The sequence below is a fragment of the Nyctereutes procyonoides genome, unplaced genomic scaffold (genome assembly GCF_905146905.1).
Source record: "Nyctereutes procyonoides isolate TBG_1078 unplaced genomic scaffold, NYPRO_anot_genome, whole genome shotgun sequence".
NCBI classification, from domain to species: domain Eukaryota; kingdom Metazoa; phylum Chordata; class Mammalia; order Carnivora; family Canidae; genus Nyctereutes; species Nyctereutes procyonoides.
The window spans coordinates 40,084,993-40,109,655 of record NW_026575131.1 but is presented as its reverse complement, the minus strand read 5'-3'; the positions used below and the strand labels follow the sequence as shown (position 1 = coordinate 40,109,655).

General features: G+C 47.2%; 3 protein-coding genes across 7 annotated transcripts in view; 1 reads left to right on the top strand and 2 right to left on the bottom strand.

Moving 5' to 3' along the window:
- Window positions 1-4,395, top strand: part of IHO1 (interactor of HORMAD1 1) — a 40,549-nt gene extending 36,154 nt beyond the window's left edge. For all 3 annotated transcript variants that reach the window (XM_055342708.1, XM_055342711.1, XM_055342709.1), the window contains 2 exons: window positions 2,729-2,832; window positions 3,174-4,395. In XM_055342708.1, the coding sequence (XP_055198683.1) occupies window positions 2,729-2,832; window positions 3,174-4,316 (1,247 nt within the window). In that variant the 3' untranslated portion in view covers window positions 4,317-4,395. The remainder of the gene's footprint in view (window positions 1-2,728; window positions 2,833-3,173) is intronic.
- Window positions 4,396-12,680: 8,285 nt separating this feature from the next.
- Window positions 12,681-16,138, bottom strand: CUNH3orf62 (chromosome unknown C3orf62 homolog). Of its 2 annotated transcripts, none has more exons than XM_055342635.1 (3): window positions 15,485-16,138; window positions 14,543-14,634; window positions 12,681-13,225 (listed from the first exon to the last, which is right to left on the bottom strand). In XM_055342635.1, the coding sequence occupies exons 1-3, from the start codon at window positions 16,003-16,005 to the stop codon at window positions 12,960-12,962; spliced, it is 879 nt and encodes a 292-aa protein (XP_055198610.1). In that variant the 5' UTR covers window positions 16,006-16,138; the 3' UTR covers window positions 12,681-12,959. The 2 variants fall into 2 exon arrangements, with proteins under 2 accessions (XP_055198610.1, XP_055198611.1); XM_055342636.1 differs by having other exon boundaries at window positions 15,585-15,655.
- Window positions 16,139-16,946: 808 nt separating this feature from the next.
- Window positions 16,947-24,663, bottom strand: part of USP4 (ubiquitin specific peptidase 4) — a 53,754-nt gene continuing 46,037 nt past the window's right edge. For both annotated transcript variants that reach the window (XM_055343653.1, XM_055343654.1), the window contains 6 exons: window positions 23,457-23,527; window positions 23,076-23,194; window positions 22,573-22,722; window positions 21,432-21,535; window positions 17,923-18,011; window positions 16,947-17,551 (listed from right to left, as the gene is read on the bottom strand). In XM_055343653.1, coding sequence (XP_055199628.1) covers window positions 17,390-17,551; window positions 17,923-18,011; window positions 21,432-21,535; window positions 22,573-22,722; window positions 23,076-23,194; window positions 23,457-23,527 — 695 coding nt within the window. In that variant the 3' untranslated portion in view covers window positions 16,947-17,389. The remainder of the gene's footprint in view (window positions 17,552-17,922; window positions 18,012-21,431; window positions 21,536-22,572; window positions 22,723-23,075; window positions 23,195-23,456; window positions 23,528-24,663) is intronic.

Genomic DNA, 24,663 nt, shown 5'->3' with positions numbered 1-24,663 from the left:
TCTGAGAACCAACTGGAAAAGTGCCACAAAATGTAAGATAATTTAGTAAGGTGGCAGAAATTAACAAAAATGTAATGGGAAAAAAAGATGCCATTTATAAATCTAACACAGAAGATAAACTAGCCAGGAATTAATTTAACAAAGATACATAACTCACTCATCTTTTTTTTTTTAATGTTTTCTGGGTTTTATGTCTTGTTTAGAAATGCCTTTCCTTACAAAGTTACAATTTCCCCCATGTTTCCTTCTTACTTTATGGTTTACTTATAGTAAAATTGTTAATCTATCTAGAATTTATGTTAATATATGAAATCTGAAATGTAAGACTCCTTTTAGGGGGGGGATTATGTTTTATTTTGGTTTTTAAATATTTTATTATTTATTCATGAGAGAGAGGCAGAGAGACCTAGGCAGAGGGAGAAGCAGGCTCCATGCAGGGAGCCTGACGTGGGACTCGATCCTAGGACCCTGGAATCATGACCTGAACCAAAGGCAGACACTCAACCACTGAGCCATCCAAGTGCCCTTATGTTTTATTTTAAAGAGAAACGCTGAGATAAATCACTTGAACTTTATCAGATAGCATATGCTAAATTCCTGCCCTTAGCTAATAGGAGAAGACAAAAGCGACAGAATAGTTAGAATACGGGGAACTAACCAAAGCACCTATCAGACTGAGGCAAGTTTTCAAGTAAGACTAAATTTGAGATTATTATCCTGTCTTCAAGCACCAGACGTCACTCTGGTTTTCCTTCCATTTATTGTGAAGAGCTAAACACTCTCTTGTTTCCAAATTGTTTTTTACCCACCTAAAATGAAAAAATTTTGTTGGGCAGCCCAGGTGGCTCAGCAATTTAGTGCCGCCTTCAGCCCAGGGCGTGATCCTGGAGTCCTGGGATCGAGTGCCACGTCAGGCTCCCTGCATGGAGCCTGCTTCTCCCTCTGCTTGTGTCTCTGCCTCTCTCTATGTGTGTGTATGTGTCTCATGAATAAATAAAAATAAAATCTTTAAAAATTTTTGTCAAGAATCTTGAAACACCCTTTCAGTTATGAGAAGATAAAAGGAATATCTGGTGTGTTATTCCTGATTATCTGTAAATTATACTTGTTATGCATTTAAGATGTATGTGAACTTATAATAGCTTATAGCATATAGCAGATACTCATCAAGTATTTGCTAAATAAATGTAAGAGCATCTTCACATGGCCTGCCATTTAACAACAGGATGGCAATGATTGATTGCAACACAATGTGTTAGTGTGTGTGTGTGTGTGTGTGTGTGTATAAAATATCTCTGCCAAAGAGAGGAATCAGTATCAGTCCTGAGTGGTTAGCAAGTCAGTCAAGTCACCAAGTTCATTACAGCCCAAGTGTAAATAGAGGATAAATAAATGGTGGGTGATAAGTGATAATAGAGCACACACATCGTGCCAACACCAGAGAAAAGGAGCCCCCAAGCCTGCCAGGAAATGGCTATTTTCTTTTTTTTTTTTCAATGTTGTTTTTTTTTCTTCTTCTTCTTTTTTATGATAGTCACAGAGAGAGAGAGAGAGAGGCAGAGACATAGGCAGAGGGAGAAGCAGGCTCCATGCACCGGGAGCCTGACGTGGGATTCGATTCCGGGTCTCCAGGATCGCGCGCTGGGCCAAAGGCAGGCGCCAAACCGCTGCGCTACCCAGGGATCCCCCCTGGCTATTTTCAAAGGAGGTGATTGCTGAGAGCAGAAGGAAGAAAAGAAATTAGTTGCACTGAGGGGCACCTGAGTGGCTCAGTAGGTTAAGCGTCTGCCTTAGGTTCAGGTCATGATCCTGGAGTGCTGGGATCGAGCCCCACATCAGGTTCCCAGCTCAGAGTCTGCTTCTCCCTCTACCATTCCCACTCATGCTCTCTCTCTCAAATAAAATCTTTAACAAAAAATGAATTAATTGCACAGAGGTAGTGGTTGAAGGGAATGGGTAGAATTGACCAGGATAGAAGTATAAATACTCCAAGCCAAGGGAACAGCATGTACAAGGCCAATGGTGAGAGAGATTGCATAGAAAACAGACCTCAGGGCAACCCAGGTGGTTCAGCGGTTTAGCGCTGCCTTCAGCCCAGGGTGTGATCCGGGGATCGAGTCCCAGGTCAGGCTCCCTGCCTGGAGCCTGCTTCTCCATCTGCCTGTTCCTGCTTCTCTGTCTCTCATGAATAAATAAATAAAATCTTAAAAAAAAAAAAGAAAGAAAGACCTCAGAGATGTGGAGCTGGATAGAGAGGGTAAGGGGAAAGTGAGCCTGGGTCTTCATGGCCAATGTAAAGATTTGGACTTCATCCAATGGCCAGTGGGGTGCTATTGAAAGTTACAGTGCAGGTTTCAGAGGAGGTATAATCACATCTACATTCTGAAGAGATCACTCTGATGACAGGACCAAGAATGTAGGCCAAGGAAAAAGTTTGTGCCGTCATCTAGGAAGCAGGTTTCAGAGTCCCCAGGAGGCTGATGAGACTGAGTCTGCCTTGGCTAGAATATTCTCAGGGAGGAAGGAAAGAAGAGACAGTGGAGGAATCGTCCTACTCTGGCTTCCTCTCCTCACCAAGGTTGATCTGGGCGGAGAATCCTGGACATTAGCAGAGCAGGCTCAAGTGGCCCATGCCAGATTTCAGCTCTTCCCTCTTCATCATTATGGTATGGGCAGGGTGGGGCATGCCATAGTCTTCATGAAGTAATTGTCATTATTCTGTATTTAGTGCAAGAGACTGTACAGGCCCATAGTGATCTGGTGTTGGAAACAGTGCATGACAAAGGCAACATGGAGCAGGTCATCTCTGAGATACAGAAGAGATTTGAAGCTGTAAGTGTGGATCCCAACCTCTATCCTCAAGTATGTTTTTAGCTTTGACACTAAGACCCAGAGAGACACCTTTAAAGTTGCATTTTTTTTTAGCCAAGAATAGGAGCCAGATAGGTCCCTTGGTAATGGACCAGGGCAGAGGCTAACTTCCTCCTCCAAGGTTCCCTGGCATCATGTGGACCCAAAAGGCTCTGCTCCAGAATGCTGCCATCCTTCCTCTGTAAAGCACCCAGCAAGGGACAAGCTTTGGTTCTGCTAGCACATCCTTTGGTTAGTTTGCACATTTCATTGTGTGTTCTGAGTTGCAGGGTCCCTAACTCTTTTCTCACGTCTTTCCCTAGAGACAAGCAGAATTTATAGAAATGAAATCTGACCTGAAGCACCTTGAAGTTTTAGTTGCCCAGCAGAGTAAGGACTTCCAGCAGCTGTGTGAGCAGCTAGGCCAGCTGAATGTGGCCAGTGTCCTAGCAGAGCTGAAGAGATTGATTTCAGTCCCTTGGGTACTGGGGCATGTGAAAGACAGCACTTCCCAGACCTCACCACCTCTGGCCCAGAGTCTCAATTTCACCAGGCACGACAGATATGCTTCTGAAGAACCAGTTATGTGGCAGGCTCAGGCCCTCCCTGGTACATGGAATCTGAATATGGGCTCCCTGCAGCCTGGAGAGTTTCGTGTCCTAAGTGAGGGAGCAAAAAGTGATACTCTCCAAGAAGAGACTTCACTGATGGCAGCTGGAACCAGCAAAAGAAACAGGCAAGGAAAGGACAAGGCAGTGCAGACCAACTGCGAGAACCGGACTCTGACTAAAACCAGTTCTGAGTACCATGGCTCTGGTTTCCCAGGCTGCAAAGTTCCTGGTGATAGGGACTGGGTTTCCCAAAGAGCCTCAAGGCTTATACCCCTGGACTTAAACAACTTTGAAACCTGCATTAAGAACACCTGCCAAAAATGTCAAGGTGTGTTTCCGTGTGACCTTTGTGAACAAAAGTTGAGGGCTGCACAGAAATGCAAAACTGTGGAAAGAGGGGGGAAAGGCAAGAAACAGCAGCCCAGGAAATCCCACAGAGGCAGGCTCCTAGCCAGGAAACAAGAACAAACCCCTAGCAAAAACTGTGCTGTCATTTCTAAATATCCTCAGCCTCCAGTTTCTGGCCCAGAAAGGTCCCCCCTGGAGCAGCAGGAGCCCCTTGCTCAGCCCCTGCATTTGTGGGACCCCAGGAGCCCCACAAAGCTAGTCAGCCCTGTTCTGGCAGGAACAGTCATGCCCTGTAAGACAATGAGAGCAGCGAAAAGGAATATCTTACAGCTCAGTGGGTGTTCTTCCCTAGACAACAGCCTACTCTCTAACAGTTCCCACGGGGACCACCATATGAGTTGGTTCAGTGACCTCAACCTTGGAAGTTCAGAGCGCCCTCTGAGCAAGGAGCCAGGGAAGAATATGCTCTATGATCTGGGTTTTGATAGCAGTGATGATGGCTTCTGACCAGCCCACATAATGGCTTTAGCTGATAGTTTATTGGTCTCAGCTGGAAAGACAAATTATAGCACACTGGGGCTGGCTAGCGGCAGAAAGTCCCTGGAGCCTGACGAGCCCTCAGGCTCAGAGGCCCTGCTGGGGGGGGGGGGGGTCAGTGCAGGATGGGTGCAAGGCCAGGGGAGCAAATCTGGCATTCTAGATACCAGCTGCTACCCATGGCAAGTTTAAGAAATAAGTGCATCCTTATTTGTTGAAATGAAGTGTGTGAAGACAGTGGTGATGAGCTGGAGCAGCAGCCTGGGTGTAGGGCATCAGGTGGAAGGTGCTGTTTTTGATGAAAGGAGGGCTATTGAGTGGCAGAAGGGCTCTCACAGAACTGTTGCTGTGGCAGCATGACTCCCAAACACAACATTTTTGGTCTTCACAGTACTTCCTACACATAACTGATACCTTTCCAGGCCTCAGTATATTTTTATTATGATTTTTATTCAGTTTTACTGTCAGAGTGCTTGCATTTTTTGATCAGTGGAAGTATTACAGGATACACTAAGTCTACCTTATTGTGAACAGAGAAATAGAGAATGTTAAGCTGTCAATGAAAAAGAGGTGACATGGACCCAACAGATGCCCAGAGTGGCGCTGTCTACAAGCTGCACAATTCTGCCCTTCTTGTTTTTCCCCATCCTATTTTCAATCATTCTTCAAGCTAATGAGAGCATCTAAGGGTCCAATAATATTTCTGGAGAGCAATGGGCTTATTATGAGACTTTGGCTTTCTATCTTGCAGTTTTGAGTTTTTGTTATATATTTATTTTGTAACAAAAAATAAAATATATGAAACATTTAAAAGCATATTTTTTGGGGGGTGCCTGGGTGGCTCAGGCATCCGACTCTTGAGTTCAGCTCAGGTCATGATCTCAGGATCCTGGGATCAAGCAAGCTCTGCATGTAGCTCTGCATTGAGTGTAGAGCCTGCTTAAGATTCTCTCTTCTCAAAAAAAAAAAAAAAAAGATTCTCTCTTCTCCCTTTGCCCCTCCCCTCACTCATGCTCGTGTGCTCTCTTAAAAAAAAAAAAAAAAACACAGAAAACCCAAAAAACTTAAAAGCATATTTTTTCATTAAATTTATTGATCTCCCATCAACTTAATTAAGAGAATCTAATAGAGGGACGCCTGGGTGGCTCATTGGTTGAGCATCTGCCTTCAGCTCAGGGCCTGATCCTGGGGTCCAGGAAGCGAGTCCCTCATTGGGCTCCCATACAGGGAGCCTGCTTCTCCCTCTGCCTGTGTCTCTGCCTCTCTGTGTCTCTCATGAATAAATAAATAGTTTTAAAAAGGTCAAATAGATAAGATACATACCTTCTTTTTATTCCATAGGCTCCTCCCAAGATGATTATGAATAAACAACACCTTACTCAGACTGAATTCTCTTCCTGTATTGTTTTAAAGTAAAAATCCTCACTGGATGGATGGCTTCCAGAATCTGCCCATTTTCTTTTTTTATATATTCTTTATTTAAATTCAATTTAGGGGCAGCCCTGGTGGCGCAGTGGTTTGGCGCCACCTGCAGCCGGGGGGTGTGATCCTGGAGACCTGGGATCGAGTCCCACATCAGGCTCCCTGCGTGGAGCCTGCTTCTCCCTCTGCCTGTGTCTCTGCCTCTTTCCCTCTGTGTCTATGAATAAATAAAATATTTTTAAAAATTCAATTTAGGTAACATATACTGTATTATTATTTTCAGGGGTGAAATTCAGTGACTCATCAGTTGCATAAATACCCGGTGCTCATTATATCCTGTGGCCTCCTCAATGTCCATCACCCAGTTATCCCATCCCCCCACCTCCTCCCTTCCAGCGACCTTCAGTTTGGTTCCTAGAGTTAAGTGTCTCTTATGGCTTGTCTCTCTCTCTCTGGTCTCCTCTTATTTTTCCTTCCCTTCCCCTATGACATCTGTTTTGTTTCTTAAATTCCATATGTGAGTGAGATCATATGATATCTTTCCCTGACTGACTTATTGTGCTTAACATAATACCCCCTAGTTCCATCCATGATGTTACCCATTTTCAAGGCACTACAGTAAATGACGATGGGGCCTCTGAGTGGACCATTATAGAAAGCAATGGTTCTTGATCTTTACTTATTTTTACATTCTTTATTTTCAAGGGTGTGTATCCCACAAAAGTCTGAGTTTAATTGTCCTTCGACACCTTTGCAGGGATACTGGGCACCAGCCTAAGCTGCTCTTACCCCCGTTTCCAGACCAAGGGCCTCCTGTGGCCTGTAGCTGGCAGCCACAGGCAACGGCAACAGCCCTTTCCAAGGCCAAGGAAGCACAGACTTGGCCTCTGCCTCAGGCTTCCCTGGCTTTTCTCCCTGTGAGCCTCACTGGATGTGTTTATCCTGCCCTCTGCCAACTTCTACTTGCCCTCCCTACTGGTTTTGTCTCCTTGTGCAAGGAGGCATGGGAAGAAGGGGTCCAGCTAGGTTCCTTCTAGCCCTTCTCACACTGACTACAGGTGGCTGTTGAGTGGTTAGCATGAGACCTGAGGACCACAGGGGTTTGTATCTGGAAATATCTTATTACTCTAAGTTGAAAAGTTTAATCATTTTTTTAAATTTTTATTTATTTATGATAGTCACAGAGAGAGAGAGAGGCAGAGACACAGGCAGAGGGAGAAGCAGGCTCCATGCACCGGGAGCCCAATGTGGGATTCGATCCCGGATCTCCAGGATCGCGCCCTGGGCCAAAGGCAGGCGCCAAACCACTGCGCCACCCAGGGATCCCAAGTTTAATCATTTTAACTCAAAGTTGAGACCCTGTTGAGAGAACTCCATTAATATTTATGACTGCGGCCTTCTCATTGAAGGTTCTGTCCAGTTTTGAAATGCCAAAGCAGGACCCTCTGTTCTGATTCTGCTGTTATGAAATCCTGTATTTCTTCAGAAGTATTTCTTTTTGTGTTATGAAGTCAAAGATCAGAGTGACTCAGTGTTCCATGAGCTGGATGTTTTTGTAGAATGAGCAGTAAATTTATCTCCTAACAAGGCTGGGTTAATTAAAATTACACTGTCTCTGGTAATCATCAAGAAAGGATATTCTGTTTCTTATTTTATTCCTAAGACTTTTTTTTTTTGAAACTACTGAGTACTTGCCAGATTTGGTGAGCGTGACATAGCTCAGGCACATTCCCAGGGCACACAACGTTTTTGGCTGTCTGGATGCTGACAGAGATGTGGCCACACAGGGGCAGATGTGGGGGGGGGGGGAGCAGGGGGCAAGTGTCAGTGGACCTAGGGCCCAGAGAGCCACCTAGGGGCTCCTCTGCCTGTTCATGACCCCAGCTACATTGGAGGAGGGGAATAAAGCCAACCACAGCACCTGTCTTGACATTCAAGTGTCAATTTAAATGTCACCTACAGAAAAGCCTTTTGTGACCTCTTCTATAGGAGCTTGCCCTATTCACTGCCCATGCCCTTACCCTGTTTTAATTTTGTCCTACAGCTCCATCTGGAGTGGTGTACTGATGTGTATACTTCTGTTTTATCTGCCTTGCTGGATAGGATATAAACTTCAAAAGCAAGAGCAGTATCTGCCTCATCCCTGCTGTATCCTCAGCATCCAGGAGAATGTCTGACACTAATAGACATTTGACAAATACCAAGGGCAGGGATTTCTCACTCATCATTTGAACAGCCCTATCGCAAAGTCCAGTCTTTCTGGCAAGCGTTTGCATTTTGTCTCAGAAGTTCCAAAGGGCTCCTGATGAGGAGTCTCCTGCATAAGCCCTCTTCTCTCCCAGGCCAGGTGCCAGCAACCCCTCTCTACCCAAAGTACCCAGAAAACAATAGCTTTTCTGCCTTTAAAAAGATAGTTGCTTCCTACAAGGATTGAACAGTTTTGAAAAATTTTTCACACCAGGGCTTAGGCCAAAACTCTTCATCAAATCAGGCATCTTCTAGCCAGCCGAGCACAGACAGTCCTTCCCCACTAGGGCTGGGATCCATCGTCAAGTAGATTTCCTAAGCAAAACTTTGTCTACTCTATAAATATTTAGCTAGAACTTAAAATATTAACATTCTTCCACATGTTCCAGGGAGAAAGCAAATTGCCAGAGCCTCAGACAGTCTTGGGATGAAAGCCTTTTCAATAATGATCTACAATCAGATGTGGCGGCCTCCCTTGTTTGCATGCCTTATTCACTGGTCACTGCCATGGTAAATGTTTTGTGCTTCTGTTAGCAGTAGCACTCTGGTACCAGGTGAGCCCCCAGCCTGGCCATTCAGGAAGAGGGAGACTGGCCTGAATCAGGCCTCTTTTGCAAATCCTCTTCCTCAATTTCATTGATCACTAATAGCTCAGAACTCCTCTAGTGGGAGGATGGTGATGCTTCCTTATCAGCACATTCCGGGGTGCACAGGGACACATGCGCCCAGGTTGTCTGCTGCCTTTTGCCTGTCTCCTGACCCCCTTGCAGTTTTCCCTGGGATTAGAAGTAGAGGGTCCAAGGAGGCAGGGCAGGTGGGCCAGGAGGTGGCTCCCTTATTTCCCCAGTGAGGGGGAGCAGGAGGCAGGCTGAGGGGAGCCCAGAGACCCAGAGATGAGAGGGCAGGCCCCGGTGCCTGATTGCACTGGCTGGAGCCACACAGAAGCAGAGGCATACTAACTGTAAGTGCCCCCAGACCTCACTTCGCATGATTTCAGACTCTAGACCCGTGTGGCTAGATAGCCATGCCCAGGAATGTGAACATGGCAATCTGGATGAGGCTGAAGGCAGGGGCAACATGTCCAGGCCATGGCCATCCTTGAATTGTCCTTTTGAAAGAATTGTTGCTCAGCTCTCAGGCCTCAGCTGTGGCTCTCTGCTCTTTGCTGACCTTCACTCAACCACTGGCTCACCTCTCTCCTTTCTCTTATCCCTTCTTCCTCAGCCTTCCCTGCCTGCCCTCCAGCAGGTCCTAGGAGCTTCTACGGACCATCTCCTGCCTTACAAAGTCTTGCCAGCCTGCATATAGAGCTGGTTTCTAGTGGCTAGGGCATGGACACTGGTGGGATGCAGCCAGGGGACCTGGAGACCTCTTAACAGGGCTGGATGGGCCCTGCTTCTCACGTGCCTTGTGCTGTGGTTTGAATTTGCAGTTTGTGATGAGCAGGTTCCAAAGCTCCTATTTATTCTTGAGGTTGCCTTGTTACTATTTTGATTCTGCTAATCCAAATCAGTTTGGTGTTTCCATGGAAACAATTCAGTGATTGTTTGGTTTGCCAAGATGAGCTGCGGGGGAGAGAACCAAATGACGTAAAACATTTTTAGTTTCTCAAATATGACTATCATTGTCTCCCCAAGAAGCCTTTGGTCCCAGTCCCCTGAAAACCTGAGGAAGTTTTATTAAAATAAATGTTTTAGACTCTTGTTCCCCTTCTAGCTAAGTCCCTGGAAACCCACTGCCCCAAACCCCTGCCCCGCTGTATATAGATGAGCATACATCTGCCCAGTAAAGCAGATGACAAAGGCAGGAACGTCTCCTTGGAGCACCTCAGGGAGCCAGAGATGCAGACAGGAGTCCATATCAGCAGGGAAATGACCATATGGCTATTCCTGTTAATCTGGGACTGGAGAGCCAGAGGTTCAGGGCTAACCTGCTTAAACTGGATGCTGTGTTTCTACAGTGAGGAATAGCTCCTCATTCGAGGATCCCAGGATGAGTTACCCCTCTGGTAAAGACTTAACTAAAGCAGTAATATATCTGTCTGTCCAGCCAGGTAGTGCCAGGTCCCTCCCCCATGCTGACCCTTGTTCTCAAGGCTCACAGTCTTCTCTATGGGCAGAAATAATCCTCTCAGTTTTCTAGGGTTAGGGTTAGGCCCCCATTCCCAGCACCCACTTCCTGTGCAAAGACCCTGGGGGAGCGTGAATGGAACGTTGAAGAAGGAGCTGCAGACCTAGAGCTTCCAGTCCCTAGGACCCAGCATCCTCAAGGTCAAGGTCCTGTGAGTCCTCCCATTGTGGGTCTGGCCTCTGCCCCAGTTTCTGGGGACTGTGAAGGTCAGCTCTGGGCAATTAGCTGGGGAGGAATACCCATGGCTGGTTGGTGTAGATGAGGGCTTTAAGAAGCCATATATATGTGTGTATACACACACACATATATATGTATATACACACACACACAGCAGATGAATTAGAAAATATGGACAAGGGAAAAAAAGACAAACTCCCTTGTTCTTCCAAAACGATCTCCTGTATACACTGTTCTCACATACACACATCTGTACAAACTGGAGATCAAGTGCACTTTTAAAAAACAAATACACTTTACATTTTGGAATAACTTTTAGATTTATAGGAAGGGTTGAGATGACAGTTTGTATCTACCCTTCACTCAACTTCCCCTAATCTTACATAACTGAGGCATATTAGTCAAAGCTAAGAAACATAAATACATGAACTCTAGCCTTTATTTAGACTTCACCAGTTTTTCCATTGTCTTCTGTTCCAGGATACAATCCAGACTACCACAGCGAGATTTAGTCAGTGTGTCTCCTTAGTCAATGTGTCTGTGACAGGTTTTGAGTCTTTGTTCTTCATGCCCTTGACAGTCTGGAGTGCTGGCCAGGCATCCTGCAGAATGCCCCCCAGTCTGGGTTTGTCTAACATTTAGTTTATGATTAGACCAGGGAGATGGGGTCCTGGTAAGAACTCAACAGAGGTAGAAGCACCCTTCCCATTGCTCCCTATCATTGATGGGGTTCACCTTTATTTGCTTAGGTGCTATCAGGCTTCCCCATAGAAATCTACTTTTTCTTTTCGCTGCTCTGGTCCTTGGAAGTGAGTTACTGAGTCTAGCCTGGCCTCAAGGGGTGATGAAGGGATTGAGGTTGGATTAAGCTCTACCATCTCTATGGGAGACTATCCACATCAACACTTATTATTCGAGCCCTGGCTTTTCTGGATATCAAGTAGACCCCTAGCATGCACATAGCCATTCTTCGTCTGAGCAGAGCAACCCAGGATGCTGTGAGCATTTCTTCTCATTTGCTCTGGTTCTTCCTGTTAAGAAAGAAGAAAATGATCCCCCACTCCACAGACTGCAAGTGCTTACTGAGGGTGTCCCCCAACCCCTGTGCAGGGACCACAGGGACTGAATGTCAGGTGACCAGGGAGAAGCCTCTGGTTAATCTGGCCCTGCCCTCTGCCTCAGGCAGGGCGACGGTGGCGGCTGCCTTGGCAGGGGAGGTCCATTTCAGGGGAGGCCTACCTCGTAAGTGGCCACTCCACTGAAGGGTGGGTGTGCAGTCTCCACCTGAGAGCCTTCAGGAATCACCAGGCCTGTGTCACTGGCTTTGCAGCCTGCCCTGTGCTGAGGTCCATAGCCTGAAAAACGACCTGGCAAGGGGGCCCCTTGGCCACTGGGCTTTCCTTCCCAGTTCTTTGGGTCTTACAAATAGCCCCTGTGCTAGCCTCCTCACCGCCCCTGCCGTCCTCCCCATGTGAGCCCAGAAGGCAGGCACTTCTCTGAGACTCCGTTTCTGCAAGGCCATCAAAACTTGCCTGATAGCTTATGTTTCCTGAAAGAGCATCATGGGTCTGAGGGGCACCTGGGTGGCTCAGTCAGTGAAGTGTCTGCCCTTAGCTGAGGTCATGATCTCAGGGTGCTGGAATTAAGCCCTGTTCAGGGGTGGGGGCTTTTCCTCCCTCCTCCCCTTTGCCCCTCCCCCCAACTCATGCACACACCTTCTTTCTCTCAAATAAAATCTTTAAAAAAAAGCCACCAAAGAACATCATGGTTTTGAGACATTTGTCAAAATAATTTCTGAGAAAAAAAATAATTTCTGAGGATGTTCTTATCATTTCTGTCCAGAGTTACGGCGGGAGCAGCCCTGGTAGGCTTTTGCTGCTGTTGCTGACCTCAGGCAGCTCCCTCACTCCTGCCCATCTTGCCCTAGCAGGGTCAATGCCACTGGAACTACCTATGGCTTCCCGGGTCTCCAGGCCTAGAGTGGGATGCATGAGAGCTCAGGCATGAAGGTAGATGGGCAGGACCTGTATTTCCCTTTTCCTCCCACTGCCCTTGGCTGGGGGCCCAGGTGTCTGATGTGAGGGATGGTGGCAAGGAGGCCTTCAAGCTACGCAGGGTCAGGGTTAGGGGTGCTGAGGGGAGATTGGTCTGGAAATGAGGAGGGTATGGCCCTCCTTGCAGACAACAGGCAGCCCTGTGTGCAAAGTGAGCAAGGATAGGAGGGTTTGAGGCCATAGTCTGTGCTGGCCTAGGATGGGCTGGTCCCAGGGGGTACACAAAGCCCACCCTGACTGTGGTCCCAGTACTTCTTCAGGGACCCATGGAAAAGAACACCAGGAGACACAGCAGAGGCCCATGGCCAGCACCCACCTTGGGTAAGGGTTGTATTAAACATCAAAAAACACATTTGAGATGCCAAGAAAAGTGAAAAAAAAAAAAAAACTACAGTAAGAAACATTTCAAAGCAACAGAATAAAAAAATTGGGCTTTCAGCTCAAGAAGGGACACAAGTGGAAGTTAAAGAAGGTGTGGTAACTCAGATCCTACCAGCCACTTGGCAGTGGCCCCCAGTGACACTGATCACTGTCTGAATGGCAGCCTCCTGCTAGAAAGAACCAAAGCTCCAGTCAACTGTCCTTACTCAATTTGGTATTTGAAAGAGGTCATCAAATTGTAGTCCTCTTCCAAGTCTAGCACAGTCTCAACAATATTGTGATCATCAAAAGCCTGCTTGAGGCTGCCGGGGTCAGTATCCGAGGCCTTCTGAGGGCTCTCGTCCACGAGCAAGGCCCAGGCTTCCTCCCTGAAGGGCGAGTCTTCACAACGACTGCACACACGGTTCAGCTCATTTTCAAATTCTAGTTTCCCAGCCAACTCTTCAATAGTTCGGATGCTTGTGTGGTCTTTAAAATAAGAACGTTCAGCATTACAATTCCAGTGAGAGGTTTCAGAAGACAGGTCAGGCACAAGTTAAAACCCACATAGGGTGGCCACTCTTCAGAGACTTTGGGACAGGCAGGCTCCCAGGCTGAGTGCCAAATTCTAAGGTGCCCTCACGTCTAGTCCCAGAATTATTGAGCTCAGCTACCTGCCAGTCCCCAAGGAAAGTGGAAGTGGAAGACTATAGAGATATACAGGCTTGTCTTGAATCTTAGGGAACAAGATTCATGACAAGCCATGACACATGACACCTGACAAGACATAGTGTGAAAACAATGGAGTCTTTAGGGGAATCAAAATGCTGCCCCCGCTGGCAAGGACTATGGAAGATGGTGAGTGGAGAGAGATGCCCTTCAGCTTTCCTCCTGAGGCTGAGGCTGAGGCTATTGGAAAAGACTCCAGCCACTCCCATAGTAGCCTGGCAGGTGTCTTATTCTGTGGCCTCAGGGGAGTGACTCCTCCCACCATTCCTCCCTTTCATCCCCTATAACCTAGAGGCCCTTGCAGAGCCAACAGCTTCAGGCTGTTTATCTAATGTGCAGCGTGAGTCATTTGAAGAAAAAGAAAAACATACAAAAAATAAATAAAAATAAAAACAGGGCATATATAGTTCGCCTACAGAATGTACAGATGTGTAGGAAAAAAACCTCTGGCAGGGTATACACTGTTAACAGTGGCTTTCTCTGGGTGCTGGAATTACAGGGGAACTTTGGGCTTCTAACTTTTCTTCTAATCTTTTTTTTTTTTTTAAAGATTTATTTATTTATTATAGACATAGAGAGAGAGGCAGAGACAAGGAGGAGGGAGAAGCAGGCTCCATGCAGGAGCCTGACGTGGGACTCGATCCCAGGTCTCCAGGATCACGCCCTGGGCTGCAGGCGGCGCTAAACTGTTGCGCCACCAGGGGCTGCCCCTTTTCTTCTAATCTTGTATTATCTACCCAAGCTGAACCACCACCCACTCACCCCATCTTTGCCTATGTCCTGTCTCCAGATCTAACTCAACCAACTCCTGGTGAACCACTGTCCCTTACATCCAAGGATTCACTGTAAGTAGACATTTATGAAATGACCTGAATCACGTGTGTCTCCATCATGCTATTGGTTCCATGACGGTGCTATGCACACCTGCCCTCGGCAAAACAAATCTACCATGTAGACAGATGAGAACTAAGAGAGTGTTTTTTTTTTTGTTTTTTTTTAAAGACATCTGCTGACTCAAGAGCCCATGTGAAGGACCTATTCTCCCAAGGAGAGGACAGGTCTGGCCTCTGTACTCACCGATCATATCAAGCAGATCTTTTGTGACCTCTTGGCTAGAATTGCTGAGTGGCATGTCTGAGTCAACCTTCAAATCTTTCTCCATATCTTTCCTGTAGCCCCCAGGTGGGGAAAAAAAAAAAAAGAAGGTGGAGAGTTAGAGTCTCTTTCAATAAAGTATTGTAGGGAACTCAATGTTAATCTTAAAAACAAAAACATACTGGTAACTTTAAATTGACTCTTGTGCTGTGATTAGAGCAGACAACTGGAAACTGCTAAATCAGGTAAGTTGACTAGTAGCATCATCCTCAGGACTCATGAGCATCACTAAGGGCGCATTCATGCCTATGAATTTGTTAGAATTGAACCAAGTAAATGGCTTCTTCCTTCTCTGCCTCCAGGGCAGCCAAGATGGCAGGACCTTGAAATTCCAACCCACATGGTCACCTTTGCTCCAAAGGTGCCTAGAACCAGGCAGTTTAAACCGAGTAGGAAGAGGGGCACCTGGCTGGTTCAGTCAGAAGAGCATGTGACTCTTGGCCTTGGGGTGATGAGTTTGATACCACAGTGGATGTAGAAATTATATAAATAAACAAACTTGAAAGTTATCAGGGAGAAAAAAGGTCTAGGGGAGATCTTAACCCAGGGATGGTCTAAAACCTCATCGGGTGGGATGGGGGTGAAGGGAGAAGGATGAAAGTAGGGCCAAGCCCTCCCATCCGTCTGGCCTCTCCCTAGTATGCACATTGGAATTAAGGTCTTTGTTTCTGCAGCATAAAAAATGAAGTGACTTAGAAATCAGGTTCTCTAACATTCACTACCCCACTGGGAACTGCAAAGTGATTTCTGGGAATGGTCTGACAGTCCTCAAGGGGAGGCAGAAGCAATGCTACAGACTCAATTTAGGAACTTCAAAATGTTCAGGAGTCCCCTCCTAACTTTTTACAGTCAAATTGGAATCACCTTAGGCTGTCTTTTCTCCAGTTCTCCCCATCTCCCACGGCTCTCCAAAACTGTCTTTCGGGTGCCAAAATGGAAGAGTGCATCAATACGTTTTCCTTACTGGTCAGAGGTTTTCTTTTCGGGCATAAAGCATGTGGCTTTGCATTCATTGGGGCAAGGTTTGGAGCAAAGGCAGGGCTCTCGTTCTCAGGAGCACACGGGACTGGGATGAAAGGAGCTGCGGAGGAGGAGCAGGCTGACAGCGGGTGCCTCCTGCAGAGAAGCCGGTGCACAGGGAGGGGGGAGGGCGGCACGGCGGCGTCCAGCTCCAGCCTCTGCCGGCCAGAGCATTCCTGGGAATGACTGACGCCTTCAAAGGCCCGGTCAATGGCCGCAGTCAGCTCCTTTCTGCATCTTCTCAGTTTTTCAGACATTTCCCCTAAAAGCGACCACGTCTTTATTATGTAATACATTGGAAATACACAGAGCAAAACGAGAATAACGTTACAGACTAAGTTGTAAACCACCCCCGAAAGACGCATGTCCCAGAGCTCGATCCATGCCACAGGCCAGTGGCTAGAGGTACCCCCACTACGGGCGCCTTCCTCCCAGGTGGCGGGTGTAGCCCGCGGTTCTCTGGGAGGAACCTGCGACCGGGAGGGAGCCCCAGGGACGCCGGCCCCGCCTCCCCGGGCTCGGGCCCGCCCGCCCCGCCCGCCCCAGCCGAAGCCCGGCCTTGTGTGCAGCCCCCTCGGCCCTCGCCAGCAGCCCGCAGGCGGCCACGTCTGCAGCGGCGTCCTCACCCGGCAGTGTGGCCACACTGCCACCCCCGCCAACGGTCGCTGCGCGCGCCCCGGCCTATCACGCGCTCAAGAATGGCGCTCCCTGATCCCCACCCTGCCAAGGTTAAAGGTCAGATAAGAATGCCCAGAGCGACCACACCACCCCGTTAAAACCCACGCGGCCCGGCCGGAACGGAAGCCCGTCCCCTACCCCCACCCCTCCCAGCGAGGGAGGCGGCAGGGACCCGTTGGACAGCGGGTGGGGGTGGGGGCAGCCAGGGCGGGTGGGGGGGGGGCTGGCCGCCCAGAAAGCTGCCGGTGGGGCGGGGATCTCACTTCTTACCAAAGTGGGCAAGAAGGGAAAGGTTCCCATTCTCAAGCCAATGTGGAGAGAAACTGGATGGGCTACTGTACCCAGAAGTTTTGTACACCAACTTCTTTTAAGTGGTATGTAATAAAAGCTCCACACCATATTCAACAGTCAATTAATTCATCAAAGATGGTGAGGGACATAACAGAACTGCTAAGTTCCACATGAGATTGAGGGGCAGGAGACCCCAACACCAAATATCTTCATTTCATTAGGGGAGAGAAAGATGGAAATTCCAAGATGGCTCAAAGGGAAACAGAAACAGGCTTCAGGGACTAATTCTGTGGGAATTATAAACCCATTTCAGTGCACAGCAAGGGAGAAGGGGATATCAAGTGAACTTGAGGCTTGGTTTACTGTGGGTAGACTGCTGGGGTGACCAGGAACCAGCACCAGAGTAAGAAATCCAGGAACTCAGGGCAGCCTGCTGTAGGTCTTCATGGCCACCATCCTCAATTACAGTGTTCCTTTCCATTCTTTGGAATTCATCGGCCTTACTCCACTGTGTAGCCCCCCCCACCCCAACCCCCACATTCCAGCTCTACAGGTCTTACAGAAACTTCTCACCACCTGTGTAAAAAGAAAATAATTCAGCCTCTTGACATAACCCTTCTGAGCAAACATGGTCTTTTTTTTTTTTTTCTTCTGCTCATAAAAGAAGGGGATTTCCTCATCTGGTTTTTAGACCAAACACTAGTAGTCTTCAGGGTGTCAAAGATGTTCTCCTGGGGGATTACACTGGTGCTGTGGGGCGGCAGGGTCTTGGAGGCAGCATCAGTTGGTGTCCATGCTGCAAGCCTCATCGTCCCCCATGCCCTGCTGTGAGCTGCTTGGGCTTGTCCCTCCTTCAGAGGATCCAGGAAAACTAGCAAGTGAAGGCGTCTTATAAAATTCATCATCTCGACGTTGGTAAAAGAGCACATAAGCTGCTTTTGTCTATAACACAAGAGGGGAAAAGTTCATTCACTGGTTGGAATTACCATCCACTCTCCCTGGCTTTTCTCTCACTGTTCAAAACCCACTCTCAGAGTTTTGCCATCTTGCCCTGTGCACTCAGACAGAGGCAACAAGGAAGGAGACCCTGCTCAGAGAGTGGGGAAAGGCCGGTACCCTGTGACAGAACCCAGAGAAGAACCTAGCTTCTCATTTAGGAAGGGTCCTGGAAGGAATGGCAGTCAACTCTCTACCACACCCAGCTTCCATCGTCACATCAGGATGACCAAATAACCAACTAGCCCAGGAGGCTCTTCCCAGCTTTAATCCATCATCAAGGTAAGAGGAGGAGCCAAGTATTAGAGCCTACTCACCACTATCTGATCTTCAGAGGCCAGGGATACATTGCTATCATCAAAATAATACCATTTCCCGTTCAGTTTGTTCTTCGCATACGCAGTATCTGCCAAGTCAACAAAGAAAATACCTCTAGCAATCACCAGAGAACTAATCTGGCTAGTTTATTAGACTTGCACTAAACAATAAAACTCTAAAAAAACAAAACATAGGCCCTGAAATTAAGAATAATTTACAGGGCAGGCCCGGTGGCGCAGCGGTTTAGCGCCGCCTGCAGCCCAGGGTGTGATCCTGGAGACCCGGGATCGAGTCCCACGTGGGGCTCCCTGCATGGAGCCTGCTTCTCCCTCTGCCTGTATCTCTGCCTCTCTCTCTCTGTGTGTCTCTCATGAATAAATAAATAAAATCTTAAAAAAAAAGAATAATTTATAAATACAACCAAGATAACTAATTTTTTTTTTTTTGAAATCTGTTCTTTCTTGAAAAGAGTAAAAATGGGGCACCTGGGTGGCTCAGTTGGTTAAAGCATCTGACTCTTGATTTCAGTTCAGGTCATGATCTCAGAGTTATGAGTTCAAGCCCTGCATCAGGTTCCATGCTGGGTATGAAGCCTGCCTAGGATTCTCTTTTTTCCTCCCATCTCTTTCTCCCCTCCCACTCTTTAAAAAAAAAAAAAAAGGCAAAAATGGAGTTGTCACAGACCAAGGCTTTTTAAACTGTAATTTTGGGAAACTAATCAAACAGAGAAATCAGTATCAATCTTCAGGATGGCTATAAGTAATAATCCAGAGCCAAGGACCCATAAAAGCTGATGAAGTTTAAGATTTAAGCAAAATGGCTTTCTTTTTTTTTTTTTTTTTAAATTTTTTAATTTATTTATTTATGATAGTCACAGAGAGAGAGAGAGGCAGAGACACAGGCAGAGGGAGAAGCAGGCTCCATGCACCGGGAGCCCGACGTGGGATTCGATCCCGGGTCTCCAGGATCGTACCCTGAGCCAAAGGCAGGCGCCAAACCGCTGCGCCACCCAGGGATCCGCAAAATGGCTTTCAAAAGAACAGACCAAATCAAACTCCACTTGGTCCAGGCAGATGGCTACTACTGCCTCTTCCTGCCTCCAGAGCCTCTGGGGTAATCCCAGTGAGGGATACACTGGGCATTCAGGCTTGCAGAGCTGGGATGTGAACAAGATGGCTTAAATTTTATCTTTCTCTGAGAATCAAAGTCTGTGGCTGGGTAACAGTTCCTCACAGTGGTCCAAGCCTTCCCCACAGCCAACACTTTCTATCTTGATTTTATACTATTTTCCAGCAGGATGTTTGTAAAATGCAATCCCAGCAGCAATGAGTAATTCCTTGCCCACCCCACCCTCTACCCCAGACTCTACAAAATGACTCTAATGGAGAACTGGCTGTTAGTCTCCACCTGCTGCGTGACGCTGGGCCAGCCATTTAACTCTCCAGTGAGGACTAGAGCGCCTACTGCAGGGATGAAGAACACAGGAAAAGGTGCCAAGGACCTGTCCCTACATTTGGCATTACAGTAATAATGGTGGCTCTCAATCCTGGAGTTCCAACTGTGGACCTAATGTGGGTCCTCAGGCAACCAGCCTGATCTCATGAATGAGAGAGAACACTGAAGGATATGGAGGCTAAGGAACTTGCCCAAGTGATATGTTTATATACTAAAACTTTTATTTTTATTTTTTTTAAATTTATTTATTTATTCATGAGAATACACAGAGAGGAGAGAGAAGCAGAGACACAGGCAGAGGGAGATGCAGGCTCCATACAGGGCGCCTGATGTGGGACTTGATCCTGGGTCTCCAGGATCACACCCTGGGCTGAAGGCGGCACTAAACCACTGAGCCACTAGGGCTGCCCTATATTAAAACTTTTAAAAGTTATTTCATTTGGCATGCATGAACACAGATCCCAAAATTAATTCTGGAAAATTAATTTTTCTGGAAAAAAGCTGCATTAAGTGCTGCAGGGTATGATGTGATGAGGGATCACCAATAGCCATTCTAGGAGAGCCCCAACTTTCAAACAGGCACAATTTTATTTCCTAGCCTCTCCTAAAGCTACATGTAACCACGTGCCCAGTTACAAGCTAATGAAATGTCCACAGAAGAGCTGAGGGGTACTTCTAGGAGGCTGCCTTAAAGGGGAAGGCTGCTCCCATTTTTCTCTTCTTCTGAAAGCGTGTAGACATGAGGGCCAGACACTGAGCAGCCATCCTGAGCCATGAGGTGATACAGTAAAAACAAGAGGGGCAAGAAAGCAGACTGCTGGACTGAGAGAAAAAGTGTCACAGTATAGGGAAGAGGTCTGAAGCTTAGGGAAGTTCTATAATCTATTGTTGAATGTAAAAGGAACTGAAACCTCCTGTGTGGCCATCTCTGGGGTCCTAACACTGGGTGTAGTGGCAGTTGGCATGGTGTAGATGCAGCAGAGATGTGAAGAAACCCAGCTCTTCACTTCAAGCATCACTAACACCCTTCCACAAACAAGTAACAAAACATACGAAGTCTTTTCATTAAAAAAGAAAATGTCCAGCAGCACCTGAGTGGCTCAGATGTTAAGCATCCAACTCTTGGTTTTGGCTCAGGTCACGACCTCAGGATCATGAGATCAAGCCCTGCATCAGGCTACACACTCAGTGCGGGGGTCTGCTGGAGATTCCCTCTCCCTCTGTCCCTCCCCATCGCAAGTGCTGGTTCTCTCTTAAATAAATAAATAAATAAATAAATAAATAAATAAATAAAATAAAATAAAATAAAATAAAATAAAATAAAATAAATAAATAAATAAATAAATGAATAAATAAATAAATAGTTTGAAACAAAACAAAACAAAACAAAAACCTACACATTCTAGACATTTTGGAAGATAAGGTAGAGCAAAGAGAAAGTTCCGTTGATTTTTGCTTTAATGTAGTTGTGATATGAGCTTCTACAGTGATACGAGTTTGAACACGTCATGGGCATTTCCCCATGTTGTTTATTTTGCAATGGTGGTGTTCTCGTCCATCAAGTAGGTGGACAGCAGTGCCAACTGTTGGCTTACCAACGCAGCTACTAAGTTTTCACTGTTATAAATAGGGGAAACTTTGTGCATTAAGCTTTTTCCCAATGTCAAGTACTTTCCTTAGGATAGATTCCCAGAGGTCGGGATTACTTGGATTCAAGTATATGAAGACTGGGGTGCCTGGCTGGCTCAGTTGGTGGAGCAAGGGACTCTTGATTCTGGGGTCATGAGTTCAAGCCCCATGTTGGGTGTAGAGACCATTTAAAACTAAAATCGGGGGGGGGGGGAGGACATGAAGCCCCATCCCTACCCCAAAAAAAGAAAGAAATAAGAATGGAGAAGCAGTAGTAGTTTGGACCAAGCCTGAAACCTTGACACTTGAGGCCTGAAGCACTAAAGATAAAGTACTGAGGGCAGGGCCTGGCACACAGGAAGAGACCAGTGAGACTGGCCACAGGCATTTAAACATGTCAGAGGTGGCAGATGCCAGTACTTACAGTGGCCAACTCCCATGGCTCCGTAATGATTAGACACGGCAATGAGGTCGTACACATAAGGCCTTGCCGACAGGTCACATACAAACTCGGACATGTTCAGAGCTCTGAGCACAAAACACAAAAATGGCCTTTACTGCATCAAACTAGAGAAAGCAGCTGGAGTAACCCAGCAACCCCTTCTCTGTACTAGGCTAGGACACAGGGAAGCAGAAACAGTAACTATATCAGGAATGGACAGCCAGGCTGCGTGGCAGGGGCCCTGTGGGCTCGTCTGACCACTGGCCTATGCAGGCTGGAGAGAAGTTGCCTGGCTAGCTCCAAGCACCAAGCTAGCACCAGTGAGGAAGGGCTCTAGGCATGGAGAAGAGGGCTGCAGCAACTATGTAGGAAGGGCAATTAGGATCAAAATTACAGTTGATGCCATAAAAATTTAAATACCAAAAGAGGCCCCAGAAAACTTTACTCCTCAACATTTTAGTTTGAAAATTTTAAACACACAGAGAAGGTAAATTTTACAACAAATCCTCCTGTACCACCACCCAAGTTCTCCCACTGACACGTCTATACTCCATGCATCTACCTTCACTCCCACTGCCCAGTGAGCATTTTAAAATCTGCATTTGGCAGACGAACTCTTATGAGGCTGGCTTCCTTCCTTTTCTGTGTCAGTTACACTCTGCATCCTGGGACCCGGGAACACAGGGAGTTAGTCAATCCCACTCTCTGCCCCAGGAACAAGACAGTTGGATCTGCACCCCCACTGCAGCCCCCAGTTATCCAATTCTCCTCAGTGAGCTCGCTCTGGTTGCTTCATCACCCAGTTAATGAGAAGCAGCACTGTATTTGTGCTGTCCAGCTGAGACCAGGCTCCCTGGGACTAATGACGGATGGGAGGCCTGGTTCAGTCAGAGGGCAGAAATGATTAGTCTCACTCTGAGCCTGGAAAGTGCTTCTGTAGGACAATCTTTCGCCAAAGGTAGGAGGATGGGGAGAAGGGTGAGCCCAAGTCCAACTGCCTGAAGCCCAGCAACATGCATCCTAATGCAGAAATGTCTTTGGTGACAAAACTCTCAGCAAATCAGTGCCCAAGTCTTCTGCCTACTTTTGAATTCTCCTAAGAACTTGCAGCTCAGGGACCCACCTGACTGGGAATTCCACGACTGTGTCAAGCTTATCCCTCCAGTATCTATTGTAGGAGAAACGTTTGAGGTGGACTACCAGGATCTTCGGCAAGGACCACAGGTCAAACTTCTTAGTGGCCTGTTGATGCTTCTTACAGTTGGGACAGTACCTGCAGAGAAAAGAGAAACCTCCATTTACTGGGGTGGTGGGGGATGGGACCAGGGCCCCTGAGCACCCAAGCACACAGGCATAGCCACAATCCCACAGCATCCTTTCCTGTACTTAGCATGATTGCTTCAGGGTGGGGGGTGTGTGTGTATGTCTAAGCCACCTTCTGAAAAGGAGGCATGGCTTTCTTAGTCTGGAAAACAATTTGCACAGACTGTGATATAGGGTCAATGTAAAGAAGTGACAGTGGCACATTTCCCCACCCTCAAAAAAGGATTTTTGTGTACACAGATGGCCCCAGCAGATCAGTGCAGGGTGCATGGGGGCCCCCACCCAGACTGGGGAGCTGCATACCAGGGGTCATGCTCCCCAAGGGTCTCCATGGTAGTGAAGAGCTCAATGCAGTCTCTCAGGGCCACGGCAGTCTTCTTCTTCTTCTGAGGCTGCAACATGCTCATGTGCTTCTCATAGGCCTGTGAGGGAAAAAAAGTGCTGACTTCTGGTGGGGAAAAGAGTTCTTACAAGGTTAAGCCACAACCTCACAAACTTCCATGCTTAGAATATAATATACTTTCTGGAGCCTCTGAACATAACGTGACAAAATCTTTAAGTGGTTTCCATTCTCAGTCTGAACAGAATTTGTTACATTGCCGGAGAACTGGTGAGAGTGACCCAAATATACAGCCAGAGCAGAAGCCAGCACTGCTTCACGACCAAGAATCCCAAGTCACGTACCTCAGACTCTTGCTCATCGTAATACAGGCTCCGGGTCTCACTGTCCCAATCGATGGCCAGTGTGGATCGAGCTGTGGAGGAGGACCACAGTGTTACTCATTATTAATGACCAGCAACAGGAAAGGCTCTTCAAGTGACAGAAGTGAAAAGAAAACACTCAAGCTGCACCATCAACTCTTGCTCACCCATCACCAGCCACAGCAAGAGCAATGCTCAGCCCTGAGCCAGCCAGGTCTGAACCCTTGGACCCCTAAATCCTTTGGCAAAGATTTCCTCAATGCCACAGTTAAGTTCCAGGGGTGCTAACCATATGGGCTACTGAAAGCATAAGTTAAGATAAAGTCACAGTGACGAGACTCACCTTCCCATCTTAACTCATGAGGAAAGCTGACAAAATAATGTTTTGAGACGATGGGTATCAGACAGAGGCACAGTGCCACCCCCAAGAGAAGGAAAACAAACAAGGTGAAGCCTACACCAGCGCAGATTACTCCCTGTGGGCACTTTCCAGGCCCCAGCATGCGACAGAGGGGGAAGGAGATGGAACGACCGAGGTGGGGAACCAAAGACTGGAGTTCGAGAAGGTGCCTAGAATTTGCAAGGCATTGGACAAGAGAAGGAGGCTCCTGCACAGAGATGCAAGAGCTGCAGGGACAGGGAGACAAAGACACAAAGACCCGAAAACACGTCAATAAAGCTGACATGAAAACAAATTTTTAAAGAGATCTGAGGAAAAAGAAAGGGAATGAAAGAAAGCGAATTTATTTTCCAGTGAAGGAGACACAGTAATGCTTCCAGGCAGGAGTCTTCACCATCCTCTCAGGCTCTCCACACAATGCACATCCTGCTGGGATGCCTCTTCCATGTGCACGGCAGCCCCCTTCACGGCTCCAGCTAACAAACAGCCCATGAAATCCATGACCACCATCTAGATGGGTCATATGTCATGAGCAGTCTTATGGAAGAAAAGAAATATGCATGTAGTCTCATAAGTGAGAGGACTCTGGGGAAACGCTGCCATGTGGGAGGCATGAGAAGTGTTATCAATCCAGAGCAAAGGTCCTGAGGATAGTGGCAGTGGAGGGAGAGCTCACTTCCATCTAACGTCATCGAGGACCAGAGGGACAAATCTGACAAGATGGCTGGGGCAGGGGTCAAGTCTCTGAAACAGAGACCAGTTAGGGAGCTTTAAGCCAAGGCCCACAAG

Excerpts from the sequence above, each read along its gene's own strand:
- CUNH3orf62 (XM_055342635.1), bottom strand. The coding sequence starts at position 16,005 with ATGCGTCTTTCGGGGGTGGTTTACAACTTAGTCTGTAACGTTATTCTC. Across the intron at positions 14,635-15,484 it reads TGGAGAAAAGACAGCCTAAG|GAAAGATATGGAGAAAGATT; the intron begins GTGATTCCAATT and ends TGGGGGCTACAG. Across the intron at positions 13,226-14,542 it reads AGATCTGCTTGATATGATCG|ACCACACAAGCATCCGAACT; the intron begins GTGAGTACAGAG and ends CTTATTTTAAAG.